Below are 22,090 nucleotides of genomic sequence, written 5' to 3' on the forward strand. Positions count from 1 at the left end.
CTCCGCCTCTTGCCACAAGGTTTGAAATGTTAATGAAGCTATTTCTGGCTGTGACTTCACACCGACTTAATTCTGCATCAGGTGTTCAGGATCCCCCTAAAGGAAGCAGTTTGCCCTCCCTTTTGTGTGAATTCATTTCCAAGTGCTGAGAATAACAGTTATTTTAGACGTGCTCTGCTTCTGCTGGATAAATGACCAACCTGGGCGTTTCTTGCTTTTAGAAGAAAAAAAGTTTACCAGATCTCTTTGACAAAGCCCTGGTTCATGTTGCCTTTGTAAAAAATGCTCGCAAAAAACACATGGATCAAATGGAGCTGGAATTTTTAGGAAAGGTGATATGATCTGAATGTGTCCCCCAAAATTCATGTTAGAAACATAATCCCCAATGCAACAGTGTTGGGAGGTGGGGCATTTGGGAGGTGATTAAGTCATGCAGGCTTAGCCCTCATGAATAGGATTAGGTGCCTTTATGAAGAGGTTGACAGGAGTTTGTCTCCTTTTTGCCCTTCCACCTTCTGCACGTGAGGCCACAGCATTCCTCCCCTCTGGAGGACGCAGCAGCAAGGCGCCATCTTGGAAGCAGAGAGCAGCCCTCACCAGACACCAGACCTACTGGTCCACCTTGGTCTTGGACTCCCCAGCCTCCAGAACTGTGAGAAATAAATTCCTGTTCTTTACAAATTACCTAGCTTCAGGCTTTCTGTTATAGCAGCACAAAATGAACTGAGACAAATGGTTTATTATCTTGCAGGCTAAGGACTGAAAGTAGCTGGCTGTCTTCTGGGGTAAGGGAGCCTTTGTTTGGCCTCCTCTTTTCTAAAATGGAATGTGGAGGCCAGTTGGGGTGAGGGATGAGTGTTGGGGGGACACTGCTTCTTTTACTCACCAGTCATCTTGCGTTTGGCCACGCTGTCACTCACGGCACTCTTTGGCACTGTCTCTTAAGTAGGGGTCCTTCCACCTTGCATCCATGGATGTGCCTCTGGATTCTCTGAAACCCCTAAAGCTCTGCACAGTGATGCACCCACATGCATCTCTTTTTGTTTCATCAGAGACTCAGTGGGATCTTTAAACAGGAACCCCCTGCTCCTGACTCTTAAAGGCCAACATTCCAACGTACTTCTGCAGCAGTGGAATGGGAATCTTTCAGACTTCGTCTGCTGTCCCTTGATAACAGAAAAATGTAGTTCAAAGCGAGGAAAGCAATGTCATGGGCTAGATTCACACTTGAAATGCAGGGAGCCCTCAGCCTTTGGCCTGGAGAAGCATCAGTTCTAAAACAGTCTCCAGAAGCCATGAAAACCGGCAACCACTGAGACTGAGTTTGGGGGCTTTGTTAACAATTCAAGCCCTTGGACAGCTGACTTAAATTTTCTGAGCCTCAGTTCACAGATGATGATCCATAAAATGGGGTTAATACCTACTTTGTGGGTGAAGCACAGTACACCTGCCCCATAAGACATGTTCAATGTGATTAAAACTGCTCCTGGGTCTACAAACCTGTCTGGCCTCCACCTAGCCTTGCAATTACCTGCCTGCTAGTAGAGCAGTGTTTCTCAAACTTCAGTGTGCAGAGGAGTCACCTGGGGAGCATGTTTAAACCGAGCCTGGACATCTGCATTTCTAACCCACTCCCAGGTGACACTGACAACTGCCGGCTTGGGAACCACACCCTGAGTAGTGAGGTACTAGGACATGTTCTACATTTGGGATTTGCTGAATGCATTAGCTGTGACTTGGGCATTTGACCTTAAGGTCAGCCTAAGAAAGGAAAACAGACATCAGGACAGACGGCCTAAATAAACAGCCACCAACAAAATGATCCCAAAGAGGCCCAGGCTTTGCACCATTTTGCTGTCTATTTCAAGTTTACAGAGAAGCCTAAACATCTGTGAAAACACTAAAGGCTTATTTTTCTCTTAAGTTCATGTACTTTTTAGTGATAAATACACAGTATTCAACTTTGTACACCTGATAAAAGGAAAATGCATAGTAGAAAGGATCAGGAATTAAAACAGAAGCATCGGGCATGAAATAAATCACAGAATACAAAAAGTCAGCAGTCCAATGGAACTCAGCCTGTAAAGCTGGAGAGAAGATGGGAACAAACAACCTTGAATCATTCCCTAGCACCTTGGAAGCAAGTGGAGGTCATGCTGATTCCACTCAGCAACGTGAAGCTCCCCTTTGAAAGATGGGAGAGCGCAACAGGCCAGGCCTGTGTATCTAACTGTGCGGGAATTCTCCTTGTTCCAGAAAGGCTGGGAGGACGGGAGCCCTACCTCACAGGAGAGGCCAGACCAATGGGGAGACGGCCTCTACAGCCCCAAGTGCCAACGAGGGGCTCGATAAGGCTTTCTGGGAGCCACTGCAACCTGTGGGATGGATGGGGGAGGTGGAAAAGGACAGAGAAAGGTGGATAGAGGATTTGTGCTTCCTTCAAGGCCGTAAGTGCAGGCCACAGATTACTTACACCAAATTGGTCCTGCAGATAAGCCAGCAACGGAAGACATTATGGGCATCCTTTTTGCCCACTGGGAAAAGCTGCTCATAACAGCATCTCCCCTTTCCTGACAGGGCCGGCTTTTAAAAAAAATCAATGTTTGTGCTCCGAGAGAGTGGTAGTTCTAATGCTTGCTTTATGTTTACAGCTGTCTCTGCTTATACTTTCCATGGGGGGGTGGGTCCTTTCCACAACTGTCTTTGGTGTTTCTTTGTGTAAAAAACAAACAAAAACTTATCAACATGACAGTAAGGATGACCATCTGTGTCACAGTTGAGTATTTCCCAACCGTCCCTCCAGAAACTGGGTATTTAATTGACTGCAACAATCAGCTAGTATTTAATATACAAACAAAACCTTACCAGTCTCTAGAATACACAGGTTATAAACAAGCTAAGCCACTAACATACAGGCATAGGTTTCACTGGCTCTAACTCCAATCACATGCCTGAAGCCTTGAAATATATCCTGGAAGCTCTAAATAATTTCTGAACTAGAGTTCAGTCTATTAGAGAATTGAAATTTTTTTTTTGTTTCATCTTAAGCCATGTAACGTACATGGAAGTGTAGGATTTTACCCTGAAGTTTTTTGTAGTTGAACAAGGAGATTCACTAGAGCTCAGTTAACTGTCTCAGAAACCAGCTTTGAGCAGCTGTCATGAACTCATTCAGTCCTTCAGGCGAAACTTTTCCCACCACAGCTGCCCAATGCCCTTCTAAGGTTGGCAAATCCCCTTCAAGGAGCAATTAAACTTCAAGCCCTTTCTGTCTTCCTGACTACAATTCTACTCATAAAAAATTAAGAAGTACTTCTTACAAATAAATTGTACCAAAGCTCCCTGCAGTTACTGAGGGCTAGCCCTACTCTGACTCCTGGAGTTCATGGTTCTGGAAGGTTCCATGATTTGGGGTTTGCATGAGGAGTCACACCTAACCTTCCACTCCCTCTCCAATGCAGTAACTAACTCTGTGGCCTCATACCACTGGAGTTTTCAGCTCACTTTTCCACAATGTTCAAACCCCACACACATTCACTCGGTATATCTGACATGGTTCTGGATTTACAATGAAGGATTTTTGGCATAAAAATGTTTTAAAAAGCAACTGTCCCAAAGCGCACGTGGGTTTGGGTCTGCAACTCCTCACACCTGCCCGTTCAGCCAGCTAGTGGCCAAGGTCGACGTCATGGAGTCAAGTCTTTTTTTTTTTTGTCCCCTTTAAAACAACAAAGGAAAAGACAAATAACCATATATGACGATCAGGGCTCTACACACGTGCTCGGTTTCCGTAGGACATGCTGCTATGGAAACACAGGATGCAGCAGCCCGGCGTCAAGGCCGTGCATGCGAGGTCGAGCAATCCAGGCAGCTACTCGGGCTCCATTGCCTCCTCAGGCCGTAGTGGATGCATGTGTGCGGGGGTGCCGGGGGCCGGGGCCCCCCAACTTTCCACACGGGGACCACCTTTCACAAGAGCACTTCCTCCTCCCCCGCGAGGGGCAGGTCGGTGCCCTGGAGGCTGTCTTCGCTGCCTTGCTTCCTGCTCAGCGAACAGAAAACCAGCATTAAGATTCAGAGAAGCATGGCAGGGCCCTGCCCCAGCCTCCCACATCTGGGCCCCATGTGCCCAGTGGTGCCATCTTGCACCACCTGGAACGTGACCAATTTCACCTGTTCTTTTAGATTCTCACCCTTTTTTCTTGCTCACAGAAATTTTTCAAGGGACACTTTGCCTCCCTTCTGTAAATAGAAGACCAGCATCATTTGCCAAAAATAGCAAGGCACTATAAAACAGATGCAAAACTGTCCACGTAACACTTAAAATCATTGCACAGATCTCAAGTATGGGGGCCTCACTGTGGGACCTGTTCTCTGAGGCTTTTTAGGTATCTTGATTTTCCCTCTCCTTTAGGCTATGAACTCTTGCAGGGCAGGAACTGTGACACTTGACTTCAGAGGGTGGTGAGCTTGGGAACAGTGAGCAGGGCCCCCCAGTATGGCCTGGCACACAACTGGCCCTCAGGAAATGACTGTCGACAACTGCCCCAGCCCCCCACACCCAGGCCCATGAGAAGACCATCTCCTCCTGGTAAAGTCTCCCCAGGAGGAGAGAGCCAGATGTCAAGTCAGCCCTCAACTCCTGCACTCCGAGCTGCCTGTTCATACGGCCTGGGTCTCCCTGCAGACAGCAAGTGGGCCTTTAGTCCAAGCCCCCCGTGACTGAATAAACTCCGTGAGTTCCTATAACCAAAGCCTCCCACCCCCGGGGTGAGGGCAGGGGATCCCCAGGCCTCGCTGGGACTACAGGTGAGGGAATGAAGGAGCAGTATGAAGGACTACAGGTGAAGGTCCCTTTGGACCAATCTCAGTCTGTTGGTGTCTTGCAATTTTCACCTCAATGACAATAAAAAAGAAACAACAGACTTGCTACAAACAGGAGGCAGCTCCAGTTTGGCTGACCCTAAAACAGAAGTTGAGAAAAGAAAAGCCAAGTAAAGGCCAGCCGTTAAGCTTCCACTCCCTGTCATCCTGCGAGTACAAACCCAAGGCGGGCCACCAGGTCATGTGCCTACAGAGATGCTTCGGAACAAGGCAGGGGGACTGGGGCAGCCTTCAGAAGCCACTGAAGACAGCTTCTGATTGCTAATTGCTATTTTCCCTGCTCTACTCTGGAAGGCAAGGTTTCTCTCAAAAGCATAAATAATTCCCAAACAAGTGTTCCCCTTAGAGATTACCATATAAGTGCCTGGGTCCTATGGTACGGGCGGCCAACTCCTAACAAATGGAAATGGCTTTCACTTGTACACAATGTTCACAGCAGCATTATTCATTTGTGATAGCCAAAAAGTGGAAACAATCATCAAAGGATGATGGATGAACCAAGTGTGGTCTGTCCACACAATGGAATATCATTCAGCCATAAAAAGGAATGAATCTGACACATGCTGCGACACGGAAGAACCTCACAAACATGATGCTATTTGAAAAAAGCCAGACACAAAAGGCCACATATTGTATGATTCCATTTATATAAAATGTGCAGAATATGCAAATCTGTAGAAAACTGAAAGTAGATTAGTGGTTGCTAGGGAATGGGGGAGTCAGGTGTGGGTAGCTAAGGGGTGCAGGGTTTCTTCTTGGGCTAATGAAAATGTTCTAAAATTGATTGTGATGATGGCTGCATAACTGTGAATATATTAAAAAACTATTGAATTGTACCACTATAAATGGGTGAACTGTATGGTACGTGAGTTATATCTCAGGCTATTTTTTAAAAATAGCAATGGCTGCCTAGAGCTCCCAGTTGAGAGTCAGGTGGTCTAGTCAGGCTCAGTGGGAAGGATACTGGGGTCACTCCCCTGCTGAGGCACTTGGGGGATGATGGCAGCAGGGATGCCAAGCAGGCCCTCCCAGTCTTAGAGACAAAATTCTCATCTGTCCTGGGAGGTGCTAGCAATGCTGGCCTCGGTATGTGTTTGGAAGGATGGTTGACCAGAAAGAAAAAGGTCCGGATCCTACTGACCCATTTTGCAACAGGCTGAAAGGGGACTTATTTTCGAAAGGTCTTAACACATCTAGGAAGAAGGGGTGGATGCTGGAGGGCCCCTAGTGAGGAGCTACAGGGCAGAGCAGCTTAATCTATGCTCTGACCACACAGACTTAGAGCCAGGGCAGCCCCAGGGCAGCTTCCACACCACTGACGTGCACTGAGTGTCTGTGGGGGCCAGCCTGGGTCTAAAGATCTGGGTGAATTCACAGGCATTCCAGGTGGAGCGCCATGCACCCAAAGCCCCCGCCCACATGCACGGCCCACCAGCGGGTCCAAGCCCCTTGATGCCCCTCGTTTTAATCCCGGGTCTAGGGATCCTGTGGCAAGACTGGGCACAGCATCCCGGGCTGCAAGGCACATCCGCCTGGGTGGAGAAGACCCCGTGCTCTGCAGCTGCCCCCGCCCCCAGGCCCCGGCAGAGGCTATGGCACAGGCAGACAGGCGTTACCTTGGGCTCAGACAGGGGCTCACACTCCCTGGTTGGTTTTTTGCTGGAATTGCCAGAGGGAGGGAAAAGGGAAGTGAGAAGGGACCCTTGGTATCCATGGGATGCCCGTCCCGCACCCAAGACACTCAGACCCAAAATACCAGCTTCACAGAGCCGGTGCCAGGGTGGTCTTGGTGAGTGGGTGAGTTGACATGTAGGGTCCCAGAGTGAAACTACATTGTTTGCCCATCATGGGGCCTAAAATCGCACCAAGCACTGATGCTTCTGGGCCACAGAAGTGTATTCTGATTGTCAAGAACCTCCCAGTTAAAGTGCATAAAACTTCAGTGTAGACTGGCTGTCAGCAGAAGAAGGTGGGCTGAGCCCAGGATAGGGGGAAACCAAAGCCAGCGGTGGTTGATTCCCCAGCATGTGGGGGGGCTTGTTGGAGTCTTTCCAGATGGAGCCACTGCAGGGATGGGCCCATGCAGAATGGTCTGGACAGGGCTGCCCCAAGCTCGGCTTCCAGCCCTCCCACCCTGGGAGGAAGGTAGGTGGACACTCACATGAGCAGGTGTCCGGGCGCTGACAATGAGCGCTCCTCCCGCCGGCTGCCCTCAAATGGGTTTCCAAAGGAGCGTTTCCGTATCATGGTCTTCACCAGGATCTGAAGAGGAGAGAAGAGGAGGCAGCAAGTGACTGCTCGGCCATGTAGAGGAGATTCCAGGCAACGTCCTCCCTCTTCCTTCCCCTGAGGCTGGTGGCTGATGGCAGGCCCTTGAGGGAAACTGTTTGGGTGGCATCCTTCCCACCCAGGACACACCAGCCAAAGCCATCTGAAGTCTGCCTGGTCCGTTCCCTTTCTCCAAAACCTCCCACAGCTCCCCAGCTGCCAACAAGAGAAAGTCCAAACTCCTTGGTCTGACATTGAAGGCCTTTGTAATCTAGTCCCAGCCTATCCAACCTCCACAGGCCCCTGTGCTCCAGGAAAGCTGGCCTGCACCGTCCCTTGGGCACACCTGGTACCATCAGTCTCACCTGAGCCATCACTGGATGTGCCCTCCTGGCCCATCAACTTGTCTCATCCAGGCCTTTATTTTGAGTAGAAGCCTTCTACAACCACCACAAAGAGAAACAAACTATTGCTTTCCTGGTACAATTCTGGGGGTGGGGGGCTGCTTTTTAAAAATTGAGATATAACTCACATACCATAAATTCACCATTTTAAAGTATACAATTCAATAGCTTTTAGTACATTCACATCACCATGATCTAATTTCAGAACATTTACATCACCCCAAAAAGAAACCCAATACCTGTTAGCAGTCACTCCCCGGTCCTCCCCCCCAGCCCCTGGCAAACCACTACTCTTTTTGTCTGTATAGATCTACCTCTTCTGGTCATTTTCTGTAAGTGGAATCATACAATAAGTGGCCATTTGTGTCAAGCTTTCACTTAGCAGGATGTTTTCGAGGTTCATCCACACTATAGAATGCATTAGCACTTTATGGCCCAATAATACACGGGTACTTCAAAAGTTCATGGAAAGATTTGTATTATCTTTTAATTCTATTTTTCCATGAACTTTCTGAAATACCACGTACTTCTTTGTATAGATAGACCACAATTTATTTATCCATTCATCCGTTGGCGGACTTTTGGGTTGTTTCCACTTTCTGGCTATTGTGAATATTGCTGCTATGAACCTTCATGTACAATTTGTTTTTTCTTTTTGGCAACTGGCCAGTACTCATGTACAAATTCTTATGTGGACATGTTTTTCTACACAAAATATTTCACTTCTGTTGTGTATGTACTAGGAGTGGAATTCCTGGATCATATGATAATTCTATTTTGAGGAACCACCAGACTGTTTTCTACAGTGGCTGAACCATTCTACATTCCCACCAGCAACGGACAAGGGCTGCTTCATCTCAGGGGGCTGCATTTCAGTTGAGGCTCGGAAACATCTGTCAAGGAACTGGGGAAACATCCTAGGACACCAAAGATGGCCAGATCACAGGCTGGTGTGGTGTGAGGGCGAAAGAGCTCGGAGATTCTAGAAGGTCCTTCTGTGTCTTGAGATGCCAGGGGCTGGCCTTGCCCACTGCTGAGAGTGGGCACTCTTTGGTGTCCCCCTGCCTTGCCCTAACACAGGATGGGCCCACAGCGTGGCCGGGCAGACACCTGCCTGAGAAGGAGGATCCTCTGAGAAGACGTGCTGTTCCTCCATCACACCCCCCAGCCTCTGCTCAGTTTCTCTCCTCTGCCTCCCTGTCCTCACCTTACCTCTTCCCCTAATCTGTCCCCCATCCTTTCTGAAACCCTCACTCCCTGACTTAGAATCCCTCACCCAGATGAGTTTGGAAATCAACCTGTTGCTGGCCAGAGAGCCCAGGAAGTTCTGAAGGAAGGGAGTAAGCCAGTCACCCTTGGTGATGTTTCTGGCTGCTGTAGCCCATGAAAGAATTTTCAAAGGAAATGGCCTCAAGACCCCGTAAAGGGTCACTGAGAAGCCAGACTCTGGCCTTCACCCCACCTTCAACCACAGTGTGGTGCCTTTTCAGGCTGTTTTGTGTATTGCCAGGGTTTCCGATATTTTTTTTTTTTTAAGGATTTGCTGTTAAGAAGAAAAATAAGCGTTTAAAAAAACACTGATTTACCAAAAGTTGTCAACACCCAAAAGGCCATCAACTGAAGAACAGATAAAAAAAATGTGATCTACCCACACAGCGGAATATTATTCAGTCCAAAAAGTGATGAATTAGGCTGGCCTGTTAGTTCATTTGGTTAGAGTGCAATCTTATAACACCAAGGTCACAGGTTTGGATCCCTGTACTGGCCAGTTGCCAAAAAGAAAAGAAAAGGTAAAGAATTGCTGACACATGCTACAAAATGGATGAATCTTGAAAACATCATGCTAAGTGAAAGAAATTAGATACAAAAGGCCACACACTGATTTAATTTACGAATGGAAATAGCGAGAACAGGCAAATCCACAGATAGCAGAAAAATATGCTTTGAAATATCTAGAAATTTCTAGAAATTTTCTAGAATTGAAAAAATATATATAAATTTCTAGATATGAAATATCCAGAATAGATAAACATATAAAGACAGAAAGTAGATTAGTGGTTGCTGAGGCTGAGGGGACAAGAAATGGGGAGACTACTCATGGGTGGGGGGTTTCTTTTGATGTGATAAAAATGTTTCAGAACTATGGAGGTGATAATTGCACAACACTGTGAATGTACTAAATGCCACTCAACTGTTTACTTTAAAATGGTTCATTTTGTTATGCAAATTTCACCTCAATTAAAAAAAAGAAAATCTGCCGACTTCAAGAATGAAGGCCACATCTCCTGGTGAGGCTGTCACAGCCAATCCTAGGTCTCCAGCACAGCAGGTGCTCAGTGGTTCCTCTGTCCTCTGACCCTTGGCAGGTGTCACTACCTCTGGTACGACTGCCCTGTCCCCTGCACTGCAGCCTTGTCAAATCAGTGGGAGAAGCCCTGTCTCTGCAAAGAGTTCCACCTCTGGCTCCTCTCAGGCTGGCCTCTGATCGCACAAGAGAGTGATTCTCTTTCTGGGTGCACCTTTCTTATGAGGCTGGCAGCCCCCAAGGGCTGGCCTGGACCTCGCTCCCCTTTGTAACCCTGTGACCATCCTACACTGGGTGCTCAGTGAGTATCTGCTGAATGACAACCACATGGAGGGTGCCTGGACCTCGTAATTCTCTCCCAAGTCAGTCTGCTTCCCAGCCCCTGCCCACCCCTCCCTGCTCCAGTGGTACTTCAATTCAAACCCTGCAGGAGCCTCCATGCTCTTAGGATCAAGATTTAAATCTCGGCACACCTTCCCTCCACCCTCCCTGCTTCACTGGCCCTGGCTTTTTGGAAGCTTCTCGTGGGCCCAGTTCTCTGCCACCAGAGGACAATGCACATGCCATTCCTCTTGCCAGCATGTTCCCCACTCCACCCTCTCTGCCATTCCCTCGGGGTCCATCCACTTCTTCCAGGAAGCCTTCCCGACCCACCACCTGGGGCCAAGCGTCCCTCCACTAGGGGCGCAGCTTGTGACCTCACTTGCACTGTGCATGTATTTGCTGGTGGTTTGCCAGCTTCTGCCTCTCCAGAATTGCAGGGTCATGTCGATCTGCTCATCGCACACCCACTCCCAGCACAGGCCTGAGAAACCACTCCATGTTCAAGGGACAGTTCCTGAATATCAAATGCCTACTCAGACCTCCAGGGTCTGAAGCTTTCTCCCAAGAACCTGCAGCTGAGAGCTGGGGAGCGAAGGGGGGGGGACTGATTCAGGACTAGGACATCCAGAGCCTAGAACAGAATGACCCACGGTGGGTGTAGAGTCCGACACCGGCTGCCTCTCCTGCTACAGGCGCAGGATGGGGGTGCAGTGGCAGATGAGGAAGGGTGAGCGGCTGTGGGTGTGTCTAACAGAGAAGGTCATGCAGGGGCCCCAGATGGGGGTAGGGGGGAGGAGGATGTGGATGAATGTCCCGGGCCTGAGGGCTCAGGTTCTGGAAGGAGGAGAAAGGAAGTGTGTGGGCAAGCAGGAGGGAGAGGCGCAAAGCTGGAAGAGAAAGAGCCAGCATTTGGGCTCCTCAAGGGGGCGACCCTTGAGGCTGGACACTGTGTCTTTGCGGGTAGTCTCACGGGTCTCTCCTAATGCCCAGGAGCCTGCCTGCCTACTGGCCAAACACAACCAGGGCTTTCCAGGTGGCCACGGTGGGGCAGCCCCCAGGACTGCTGCCTGGACTCCTGAGCCCTGGGCTCCCTCCTGGAGCCAGATGTCTTCGTAGGCAGTGGCTTGGCAACTGGGTGATTCCCAGAGTCTCTGAGGTTAAGCCTGAGGAATCCACATTCTGGTTCCTTCTTCCTGGGTCAGGACTCAAATTCAAGGCCATACAAAAGGATTGGTAGCTCCTAAGCAAAATCGCACCCTCAAGACATGGGCAGAACTTTCTGAGGCATGTAAAGTGGGGGCTCCCATCCCTAGCCCTAGTAGCTGCCCACATGGGCAGACGGAGACACGTTAGGCCATCCGTTCTTGTGACTGAAGGTCCAGCCAGTGGGAATCCCATCTTAGAGATCTCAGCTCCAGCTCCCATCCCTGACTCCTGCCTGGTCCTCTTCCTGGTTCTTCTCTGACATGCTCTGAAAGCAGGAATTCCACAAGGGGCAGTATGATCCTCAGATAGGGGCTCCCCCCCTCTCTGGTAACATGGGACCTGGCTCAGAAGATGCAGGGGCCACTTGGCCTGATGTATGACCAAGGCCCAACAGCCACAGCTGTGGACTAAAGGTGGTGCTGGCCATCTCCTTACTCTCAGGACCACATCTGCTTCCCAAGTGCCCCCAGGTCCTGGCCCTGTCTTTGCCGGCCCCACCTCAGGCTCTCTCAGTTCCTGCTCTCGGTCAGTGGCTCATCCCGCCTTACCACAGTCGCCAGGCTGGGAATGTGTTTGACCGAATTCTCGACTTCCTCTTCGGTCACCTCGACCAGCGTGCAGTTCTCGTCCTCCGATGGCAATGGCTCCGCCCCGTGCCTCGTGACCCAGGGGTGCAGCTTCAACGAATGACAGGAGGGGTGAGGGATGGGCACGGATGGCTCCCAGAAGGCCCTGCCAGTGAGCAGAGCCGAGGAGGGCATGCAGGAGGGAGAGGCAAGGCCTGTGTTCAGGAATGCAGGAGGTGGCAGCCAGGCAGAGGGCAGCATTGGCAAGATGGGAGGACGTGAGGAGAGACAGAGACAGAGAATAGGAGGAGCCACGAGGCTGAGATGTGCACGGCCCGCTTCCCCACCTGGCCCCAGGTCTTGGCAGAAGTGACTGGAATTTGGCATCTGCCTCGCCTGGCTGCCTAAAGAGCTCCCACCACTCCCCGGCAACTCTCCCCGAAGCCTGGAAGGCTCAGCTCAGAGCAGGGAGCATCCTCCCCAGTTCACAGGAAAAACAGAGGCTCAAGGACACACAGTGAGACCGGCTAGAAGGATACACTCAGGAGAGGGCCCAGACGGGTGTGCCTCCCACTACCTACCCCTGGGGTCCAAGCCCTATCCGTGACTTTCAGGACTGCCTTATATTAAAACACCTTCAAATGCTGGTTAGCCAGGTGGCTGGAGGTCCCCACGCAACCCTGTAGATTTCTTAAAGGGCCAGATGTATGCATGTAGCATTAGTTGGTGGGGGGAGGTGTCCAGGAGTCTCTCTTACTAGTGCTTTCCGCAACAGGGTGGAATTCAGCAGGCAGGGGAGGTTAAACTGCTCGCTCCCACCCTCACTGCAATTTCTCAGACAGTCAGGGTGGAGCACACAGGAGCCCCTGACCAGTCTGCAGGGATGGGTGCCATCGGCCCAAGCCAACAGGAGTAAGCGCAGGCTGCCCGGCTGGTCGATCACAGATCCCACTCCCACTGTCACAGTGAGCACAACACCCAGATCCTCCTCCCACCCCTCGCCAGCCCCCAGCAGCCAGAGGCCCCAGGCATGGGAGGGCATCAGTGCCAAAGAGGGCATGACGCTGCAGACAGAGGGGTGTGGGGCCTGGCCGAGGCAGCTTGAGCCAGACAGTTCCAAGCACTGACACAGGCCGAGCCAAGGGTGCCAGCCCCGTGGGGCCAGCAGTGGCCCCCAGATACCTTGATTTCGGGCACCATGATCCTCGACTCGGGGTTCTTGTCCAACATACGGGTGATCAGGTCCTTCAAGTCCTCGGCTATGTCAGGCCTGGAGGTGAGAGACACATCAGGAATAGGAGACAAACACACAGGTCGGCCGAGGACTCGGAGAGGGAGATGATGCAGGATGGACAGGCGATACTCACTGGTCTGGGAATTCCAGGGCCTGACTCTTGATCTTACTGTGCAAACACATGATCCTCTCATCCATGAAAGGGCACTGCAAAGAGAGGCCAGGACAAGAGGTGGTCAATGGCTGTCCTTCAAGGACCCCTGCTCTTCAAGGATATCTGTCCTTCAGGGACCACCTGTGCTGGCCACTCCATGTGAATTGTGGTGGTGAAATCAACAGCCATGGCCCAGCTTAGGAAGAGAGCAGTTTCCTTCCCCCCAAGTTCTAGAAGCACCAGGAATGCCCTAGGAGGGCTAGAACCCTTCCCACCACTGTAGCTGTGCTTCAGCTTGCCTACCTATACAAAAGCAAGCGCTCCTCTCTGCCCACCTGCCAGGTGGACAATCACACCACCAACTGAGAGGGCTCAGCCTGCACCAGGCCCTGTACTGAGGTTTTGACCAACATTTCATTCACTGTTCCTTCTGCCTGGAATGTTCTTCCCACCAATAGCTGCATGGCTTGTTCTCTCCTATTGTTCAGGGATCTGACCAAAGCTCACCCTCTCAGGAAGGCCCTCCCTGAGCCCCCATCTAAAACAGACCCCCCCACACCCCCCACGCTGGCCACGTTATTTCCCATCATAGCACTTATCCCTGGTGTTACAGCAGTATTTATTTTTTATTGTGTAACTCCTCCGCTAGAACGGCAGCTCTAAGAGGGCAGGGACTTTTGTCTGCCTCCCTCACTGCTGACTCCTGGTTCCTTGGAACATTCCTGGTACAAAGTAGGGGCTCAGTAAATACCTGCTGACTTAATGAATACTTGAATTATTTCCATCGATCCACTCAGAAGCCATAAGAAATGTTATTCTCATTTTACAGACAAGAAAAACAAAAGTTCAGAAAAGCATCCCAGGAAAAACAAAGGAAGACTGGGTTGAACTGACTCTGAAGCCCAGTCTTTGCACCACCTCCTGGGAGACAAATTGATGCTCTCACCCAGCTGGGGTCCTGGCCTAGGAGGAGCTTGGTTATGTGTGCTGGAAAAAGGAACCTTACATGGGGCACTATGACGGTTGGAAAAAGTGGCAGAAAGCTACCTGGTCCACTCCTGTCCCAGGAAAACTATTTCATTAAGAGCAGTGACTTGAGATAGGAGTTGGGTAGCACTGCTAAATCCATTTGACAGAACTCATTATGAATAGAACACTTAAGATCTGTACATTTCACTACATGTAAATTGCCCTCAAAAAAAAAAAAAAAAAAAAAAAGGACCAGGAACATTGAGCTCTAGCAAATGATTGCACTCAGAAGCATTTGGAAGGAAGTGTAGAGACATCGGCAACTTACACTGAAATGCATTAAAAAATAAGATGCATTGAGGAGTGAACAGACAGACATGTGATAAAGTAAGCACAGTAAAATGTCAATGGCAGAACCCAGGTGGTGGGTATGTGGGTGTCTTACTGTACAATTCTTTCAACTTTGCTGCATGACTGACTTCTCTAGCTAAATGCTGGAGGGGGATAGTTATAAACTACTTCACTTCTTCATGGAACCAGGGTCTTAAGCTTTCCTTAATAAGAACACAAGCTCATGAAAGGAGAGGACCCATGCTTTAATTGCTCACGCAATCAAACTGCACTTCAGAGTCAAAAAGGGAGCCTCTATCCACACAACAACAAAAGATCAACAACACCAAGACAAAACAGCACTCCCTAAATCAATAATGCCAAATGGGTTTTAATTTTCATTCCAATTCTACCCCTCTGACAATAGCTTCCGGAAACACTCTGGTGAAAGAGCATTAAAGCAGCATCCAGCTCAGGAGGAGAGAGTGCAGTTAATGATGACTGATGTCTGTCTGGAGCTCAAGAGTGGGGAGAAGTGGCCACGTGCTGTCCTCACCCTAAATTCATCAACTATTTACAAACTCTAGTGCCTCTGCCAATCCTCCTGTTTTAACAGGTCGTTTTTCTACAGATATGATTTTCATATAAGATACGTACATTTAAGAAGGCATCCTTTTTCATATTCAGATCTAGCTATGGATATAAAATGATATAACTGGAAGGGTGACTATTAAGCCAGAAGGCCACCCAACAGCGCTCAGGAGACAGGACGCCCCACCCTGTTACCTGGCCAAAGACAAAGCAGTACAGCGTCACACCCATGGCCCAAACATCCAAGGCCTGCAAGAAAAAGAGAGCTCTGCATGAGGGGACAAGGGACAATGAAGGACACCTACTGCTTTTGCCTGTCCAGCATCCAATGCTCCAGCTTTCCTTTGGAGAACCACCTCTTCTTGACTCTCAGTCCACGGAGTTGGGGGGCAGGGGGGGCAGTGATCTTGTCCCCTGTCCTCAGGGGTGGGCACATTACCCAGGCCTGGACAATGAGAGTACTGCTTCCCACAGCCACAGTGATTGGTTCAAGGATGGGCACGTGACCCACACTAGGCCAATCAGAGCTGATCCCAGGGGTTCTGCTGGAGCTAATCAGAAAGAGAAATGCTCTTTCTTCTTAGGTTTGTAAACTGATAGAAATTAGCCTGGAACTGCTGACCCACCTGCAGAGGAAACCAATTCAGGAAAACAGAGCTGAAAGATGGAGGGAGATGGATTCCTGTGTGAGTCCCTGGACGAGTATCTAACCAAGCCCAAAGCCAAATGGACCCTACTCCTCAGCTCTATGAGCCAATGGATTACCATTTAAGCCAGTTTGGCTTGGATTTTTACTGTTTACAACCAAAGGAAACCTAATGCAGGCAGAACTCAGCAGCTCAGACAAGGCCAGACCCACCTTCCCAGAGAAGATCTTGCGGGTCTCCGAGAGCGACTCGGGAGCCATGAAGGCAGGCGTGCCCACGGTGTTAGAGAGGAGGGCATCGCTGCCCTTGAACTCATTGCTCACGCCAAAGTCGGCAATCTTGATGTGCCCATCTTCTCCAACCAGGAGGTTGGAAGGCTTGATGTCCCGGTGGATGATCTTCTGATAGTGTACTGGGGGTGGGGTAGACACCAGACAGAAGGGCGGGGCAGGAAAACCCCATGAGGACCTCCATGTGGCCACATGGCCCTGACACACCACGTGGCACCCCTCTGGCACTTCGTCTCCCATGGCCCTAAGCCTTTCCCAACCTTCCCCTCCCCAAACCTGCTGGGCACCCACATGCTCTGAAAGATAAGGGGGAAAGAGTGTCTTCAAGGAAATTACCCCCTTTCTCAAAAATGAAGAGTGAAACACCAACTCTTCATAACCATCTACTATAGTCCAAGTCATAGGTGGCGGCACACAGAAAGTTTTTGTTGAGCTTGGCTCCCGGCTAGGAGCTTTGAGACTCATGACAATCAAACGCAGTTTCATTTACCAATGGTCAACACTCAACTCGTTCACCAAACCAGCAATGACTGGAGCAGGATGATCTGAAGTGTGAACCACAAAGCAGAATTGGGGACTTGGCTAACTGTTCCTGCCTGGATGCCAGCCAATGGCAGAGGACAATCCTATGGTCTGGAAGACCCAATTGCCACTCCTGGGGTAAGGAGGAGGAGGAGGAGGAGGAAGACGATGATATCAGTAATAGGAGCCCAGTCAGGGGCCTAGCCCTGTGCTAAGTGTTGCACATTTATCCCAGTTCAGCCTCACAACCATTCTATGTGATAGGCAGGGATACAAATCAAAATGTTTCACAACCAAAAGCAGAAAGGACACCTGCCTATCATAACCACTAATGTGTACTGGCTTGTCTCAGCCCTGGGGACAGATTCTTTACCCCCATTCTACAGATGAGGAAACTAAGTTTCCAGGAGATTAACAGGATGCCCATCGCAGGGCTGCTGGGAAGGATAAGAGACAATGCAAGCAGGGCCCCCAGCAGTGCTGCTACACACAGAAAGTGCTGGATAAATGGTCACTATTGCTATTGCTCTTCCTTCCTCTGTGTGGCAAGAAGGGTTTCTGTTCTCCAGGGACACGGCCCCAGGATGGCTGCTCTGTATGGCTGCCTCCAATTCTGTATCTCACACAGTTTTTCCCCCGCTCACCTCCTTGCACTCCAGGAGGGAAATAAGACACTTTCCTCTTTCCACCCACCAGCTCGGAATGCTAACCAGCCCCTGTTGAGTCCTCCCGCAGGCCCCGCTTACAGTACTCGATGCCCTTGATCAGGTCCTGGAAGTAGAAACGGGCCTGGTCTTCGGAGAGCGGTTTGAGGGTGGGCACCTCCATCACGGGCCTGCAAGGTCGACACGTGCATGAAACGCAGAGCGGACCACGGTCCTTGCCCTATCTCTCGCCGGCAGAGCCCAGCACCATGCTGCTCAGCTCTGCAGCTCGAGAAGCTTCCAGCATCGCACCTGCCAGGAGCTGAGACACTCACCCTTGTTTGACCAGTTCAAACACTGTAGGGAAAGAAAGGGGTACACTGTTAATGTCCGGAAACTGGAAATCCATCTCCCTCATCATCCTCCCCAGCTCCCAACCACCTCTAGAAACAGCAAGAGGCAGAGAAACTAATATTGGGGGGCTGGGGGAGGAGCGGTCCACCAAACCACAGCTGCTCAAGGCCCTGCTTCGCTAAGTTCCCATCAGGAAGCAAAGAACAGAGACTTGTGGCCTCCCCGGGACCCCACCCTGGCTTTACTCCCAGTGCTCAAAATGGCCTGGGAGCCAATGGTCACAGAAAACAAGGCAGGAGAGAAAGGAGGCAGGTGGAGACAGCTTGTGGACTCCTTCTCAATCCCTCCACTCGAATCTTGGAGGTTCCAGGGATATGACTGATGTTAAACTATGTCCTCTAATCAGACCTAGGTCCTCAGGCACCTCATGCCAAATAGGTCTAAGAGGAAAACCCAAACGGCAATTTACTAAGGCCCAAAGTAGTAGCCAATGGGGTCTTCAGAACCCTAGGAAAGTTTTTATCCAAGAGACTGTAAGAACAGGTTTCAATGACCTCTTCTGTGTTCACACTGTAAGGCTATGCCAGGCTACAGACCAAGGGTTGTTGGATAATATGGTCCCAATGCTCCAACCCTTTGTGATCAGCTGACCCTCTGACTCTTCACTGTAACTCTCAACCTAAATCAAGATTTGGAGTGGAAGGTGAGAGTGGGGACTTCCTGAGCACCTCAAACGTCAACTCATCCTGTTCCCCCAAACTCTGGGAAGCACCATCACACACAAATGCTTCACAGTAGGTCTGTTCCTTCCCAGCCCTACATTTATGGGAAACCACCCCTCCAACCACCAAGTATTACATAAGCTGTATTCAGACAATGCAGTTTTGGGTTTTTTTATTTGTAAAAATTGATGTGAAATTTCATAACAAGATTAACCATTTTAAAGTGTACAGTCTGGGGGCATTTAATACACTCACAGTGTTGTGCAACCATCACCTCTGTCTAGTTCCAAAACATTTTTGTCACCCCAAAAGGAAACCCTGTACCCATGAGCAGTCACTTCCCATTCTTCCCTCCCCAACTCCAGGTAATCACTAATTTACTTTCTGTCTCTATGGATTTGCCTACTCTGGATATTTCACATAAATAGAATCATACAATATGCGATCTTTCGTGTCTGGCTTCTTTCACTTAGCATGATGTTTTCAAGGTTCATTCATGTTGTAGCATGTGTCAGTACTCCATTCCTTTTAATGGCTAAATAATATTCCATTGCATGGACATACTGCATTTTGTCTATCCATTTACCTGTTGATGGACGTTTGGGCTGTTTCCACTTTTGGCTATAGTGAATAGTGCTGCTGTGAACACTTTTATACAAGCATTCATGTACAGCTCTTTGCATGGATATCTGTTTTCAGTTCTTTGGGTTATATACCTAGAAGTGGGATTGCTAGATCATGCAGTCTTGTTATTTCATTGTCTTCTGCTGGGACAAACATAACTGAGAATGCGAAGCTGTACTTTGGGAAGTGAAAAAATAGCACAGTAAATTTCAAAATCTATGGAGAATGACTTTGGAATTGTCTGTTGTTCTGGAATCATCTACCCACAATGGGGTGAGCATGTGATAGAAATCAAAGGGTTGTTTCAAAGCTCTTCAAGGGCTGAGGTGGCCAAGGGGAGGGAGCCAACTCCTCAGACAAAAGGAAGGCTTAAAATTTCTGATCGGAAAAAGAACTTAACTTCTCCCTGTCTTAAGGTTCATCAACCAGCATTGGAAAAACCTGAATTAGGGCAGATCTGCCCTTACTTCAGGCTGTGGTTAGTAAAGCAAAGACAAGGCTCAAAAGGTACAGCTTCCATAGACAACCAAGCCCTGGTCCCCCGAGCTCCAGCCCTTCCTGCCTTAGTTATTTAAGTCTTAACTCACAAGCTTTATGAATTTTTGCACCTTCCTCCCACCCACCTAAGCACCATAAATCAGTCAGCACGGGGGAAGCTGGTATGGTGAAAAAGGCCTATTTTCAGTCGCTAACAGTTCAACCACTGTTGCAGCTGAGCAGTGGTGGGAAGTTTTTTAACCTCTAGAAATACAGATCGAGTCTTCTACCCTTCCTGATGTCTACTATCTGGCCTCATGCACTACCCTGTCTGTCCTCTGCACACATGGCTGTGGCTGGAAAGCAAAAAAATAACTGTGTCAGCATTTGCAAAATCACTGGAATCGCATACCCAAGGTGAGCGTGCCTCCTTTCCACAACTGCCACCTCTAGGAGTGAAACACTGTCCATGAAGCTGCCTGGCTCAAACAGCTTGGGAAACTCCTGAGGGGCCTCCTCCAGGACCATTCAAGGTTGGGTCTGGGGTCCCAAGTAACAGAATTATGCTGGGGATGCCATTCTGGGACAAAACAACTTACATTTTGTGATTTCTGCTATACTTCCCCAAATGTCACTCATTTGCCTACCACGTTTATAATTTGGCCATATCTATATACCACATAAACTATTTATTTAATGTTTTTCTTTAAATCAGCTCAGTTTTTAATTTCTTAGCCTTGTGCCAGGTAATAATATCCATGGAATCATGAGTTTAGGGTGTCAGTTATAGTTTTCCCTATACAATGTCAAATTAAAGCTAAAAAAAAAAAATTTAATGTTTTCCATGTACCACCTAGAATGGTGCTCAGCATATAGTAGGTGCTCAAGAAATATTTGCAAATGAGTAAATAGGAGATCCAGACAAAGAAAATCCCAGCAAAAACTCCCTTCTAAAAGAAAAGTTAAAATAAATTAAAAAACTAAAAAAAAACAAAACTTCCTTCCACCTCCTGCTTTGAGCCAGGGTGGGCCCTTCTCTGGGGTTCACTGTGGGGCCCAGCTGGACCCAGAAAGGGGAAGCTGTCTTTGGTGGCCGGTGCCAGGAGCAGCAGACCCCTGGACGGTGGCAGGCATAGCCACCTGAGCAAAGGTGGCAGAAGGAAAGGGCTCTCTTACCCATGTACAGATGGTCCTCATTGGGGTCATCCAGGACCTGTTGGCACAGCCACATGGAACAGGCCGGAGACAGGAGCAGGGGAGAGGAAGAGAGAACAGACATGAGCAGGGAGGAAGAGCAGCCACATGGCTGTGTTTGCCACCAGCAGGGCTGCACTTGGCATTGTTTTTCCTACTTAAGATGGAGGGCACAGGAAAAATCCCAGAGTGGAAGATCCAAATGGACATTTGGAAAACAAGCACCTCCCAGACCAGTCGTCAAGGGTCAGAAACACTCGGAAAGGTTACAAAAGAGAGGGGGCAAAATCCTCCCTTGGGAAGTGTCTTGCACTTGAGTAAGAATCCATCTCCTAGGAGACAACGGACTGGTCTTCACAGTGAAAATTCAAATCCTATCTGGGCTCAAGTGACCCCTTCAAGAAGCGGCCCCATTTCCACCTGCCCCATCAGGAAATGATGTCTCCCTGCCTGCAACAGCCACAGCCCTTTCCCTGTCTCTCGCCAAAGAGCAGGCACCAGGCTGTATCCACCTTGGTTGCCTCTGTGATGTCCTGTACAGGGCAAGGCACACAGTAGGTGCTTAGGAAATGTCTGATGAATGAACAAACAGACAGGCCAGCAAAGAATCTTCTTGAATGGAGAGACCAGATGCCACAGGGCAGCGGAGAGAAGAGCAATCCTGCCAGAACCCAGGCACCCTTGGGTTTCTTCTAAGAGGGCCAATCCCAGCATCAGCAAGTCGCAATCATGAAACTCAGTGTCACAGATGGAGACAGCCTGTATCTGTCATCTCTCTTCTCTAGGAAGAAACAAAAGCAGGCTCCTTGGCTAGACTGGTCCTCCCCCTCTTCCCGCATCACATGTGCCTTCCTGAGCCATTCCAGATCCATAAAACAAACAGGCCCAGAGACAGGGATGCACCTCAGGCAGAGCCAGGGCAAGCAGCCTGGAGCCCTGAGCCCTGCTCTGCAGGAAGTCAGACAAGGACCTTGCCCACTTACAGTTCTGCACTCATGGGCCCCAGACAAGGTGTGACAGCCAGCCCTCACATCTACCAAACGCAGGGTTGAATGCCCCAAATACAGGCCTCCAGCCCTCTGCACAGACTGTTCCTTCCCCTGCAATGCCCTTCCCTATCTTCTCCATCCCGGAACAACCAGCACCTCCGACATCACTTCCTCTGAGAAGCCTCGCCCAGACACTTTGGGCAGAGCTGGCTGCTTCCACCCCAGAATCCCACAGCTCTCTGAGCATCCAATAAAGCAATTTATCACATGCTGTTTACAGGTCCTTGTCATCTAGACCAGAGAAGCTCTCAATGTGATCTGGGGACTTCTGGGGGTCCCCAATATGCTTTCAAGGAGTCTTCAAGGTTAACCTATTTTCACCTTAAAACTAA

The 22,090-nt window shown here is 49.4% G+C and overlaps 1 protein-coding gene across 5 annotated transcripts in view; it reads right to left on the minus strand.

The window, feature by feature from the left end:
* Positions 1-1,840: 1,840 nt before the first annotated feature.
* Positions 1,841-22,090, minus strand: part of CAMKK2 (calcium/calmodulin-dependent protein kinase kinase 2, beta) — a 31,888-nt gene continuing 11,638 nt past the window's right edge. Inside the window, exons 6-16 of one of the 5 annotated variants that reach the window (XM_008570458.1) lie at positions 20,692-20,728; positions 17,674-17,695; positions 17,441-17,529; positions 16,095-16,294; positions 15,431-15,484; positions 13,325-13,398; positions 13,140-13,227; positions 11,940-12,068; positions 7,046-7,146; positions 6,501-6,543; positions 1,841-4,042 (exon numbers count right to left, since the gene is read on the minus strand). In XM_008570458.1, coding sequence (XP_008568680.1) covers positions 3,872-4,042; positions 6,501-6,543; positions 7,046-7,146; positions 11,940-12,068; positions 13,140-13,227; positions 13,325-13,398; positions 15,431-15,484; positions 16,095-16,294; positions 17,441-17,529; positions 17,674-17,695; positions 20,692-20,728 — 1,008 coding nt within the window. In that variant the 3' untranslated portion in view covers positions 1,841-3,871. Of the gene's footprint in view, positions 4,043-6,483; positions 6,544-7,045; positions 7,147-11,939; positions 12,069-13,139; positions 13,228-13,324; positions 13,399-15,430; positions 15,485-16,094; positions 16,295-17,440; positions 17,530-17,673; positions 17,696-20,691; positions 20,729-22,090 lie in introns of all 5 variants that reach the window. The other 4 variants (XM_008570462.1, XM_008570460.1, XM_008570459.1 and 1 more) reach the window with 4 other exon arrangements.

The sequence above is a fragment of the Galeopterus variegatus genome, unplaced genomic scaffold (genome assembly GCF_000696425.1).
Source record: "Galeopterus variegatus unplaced genomic scaffold, G_variegatus-3.0.2 Scaffold604, whole genome shotgun sequence".
Taxonomy (NCBI): Eukaryota; Metazoa; Chordata; class Mammalia; order Dermoptera; family Cynocephalidae; genus Galeopterus; species Galeopterus variegatus.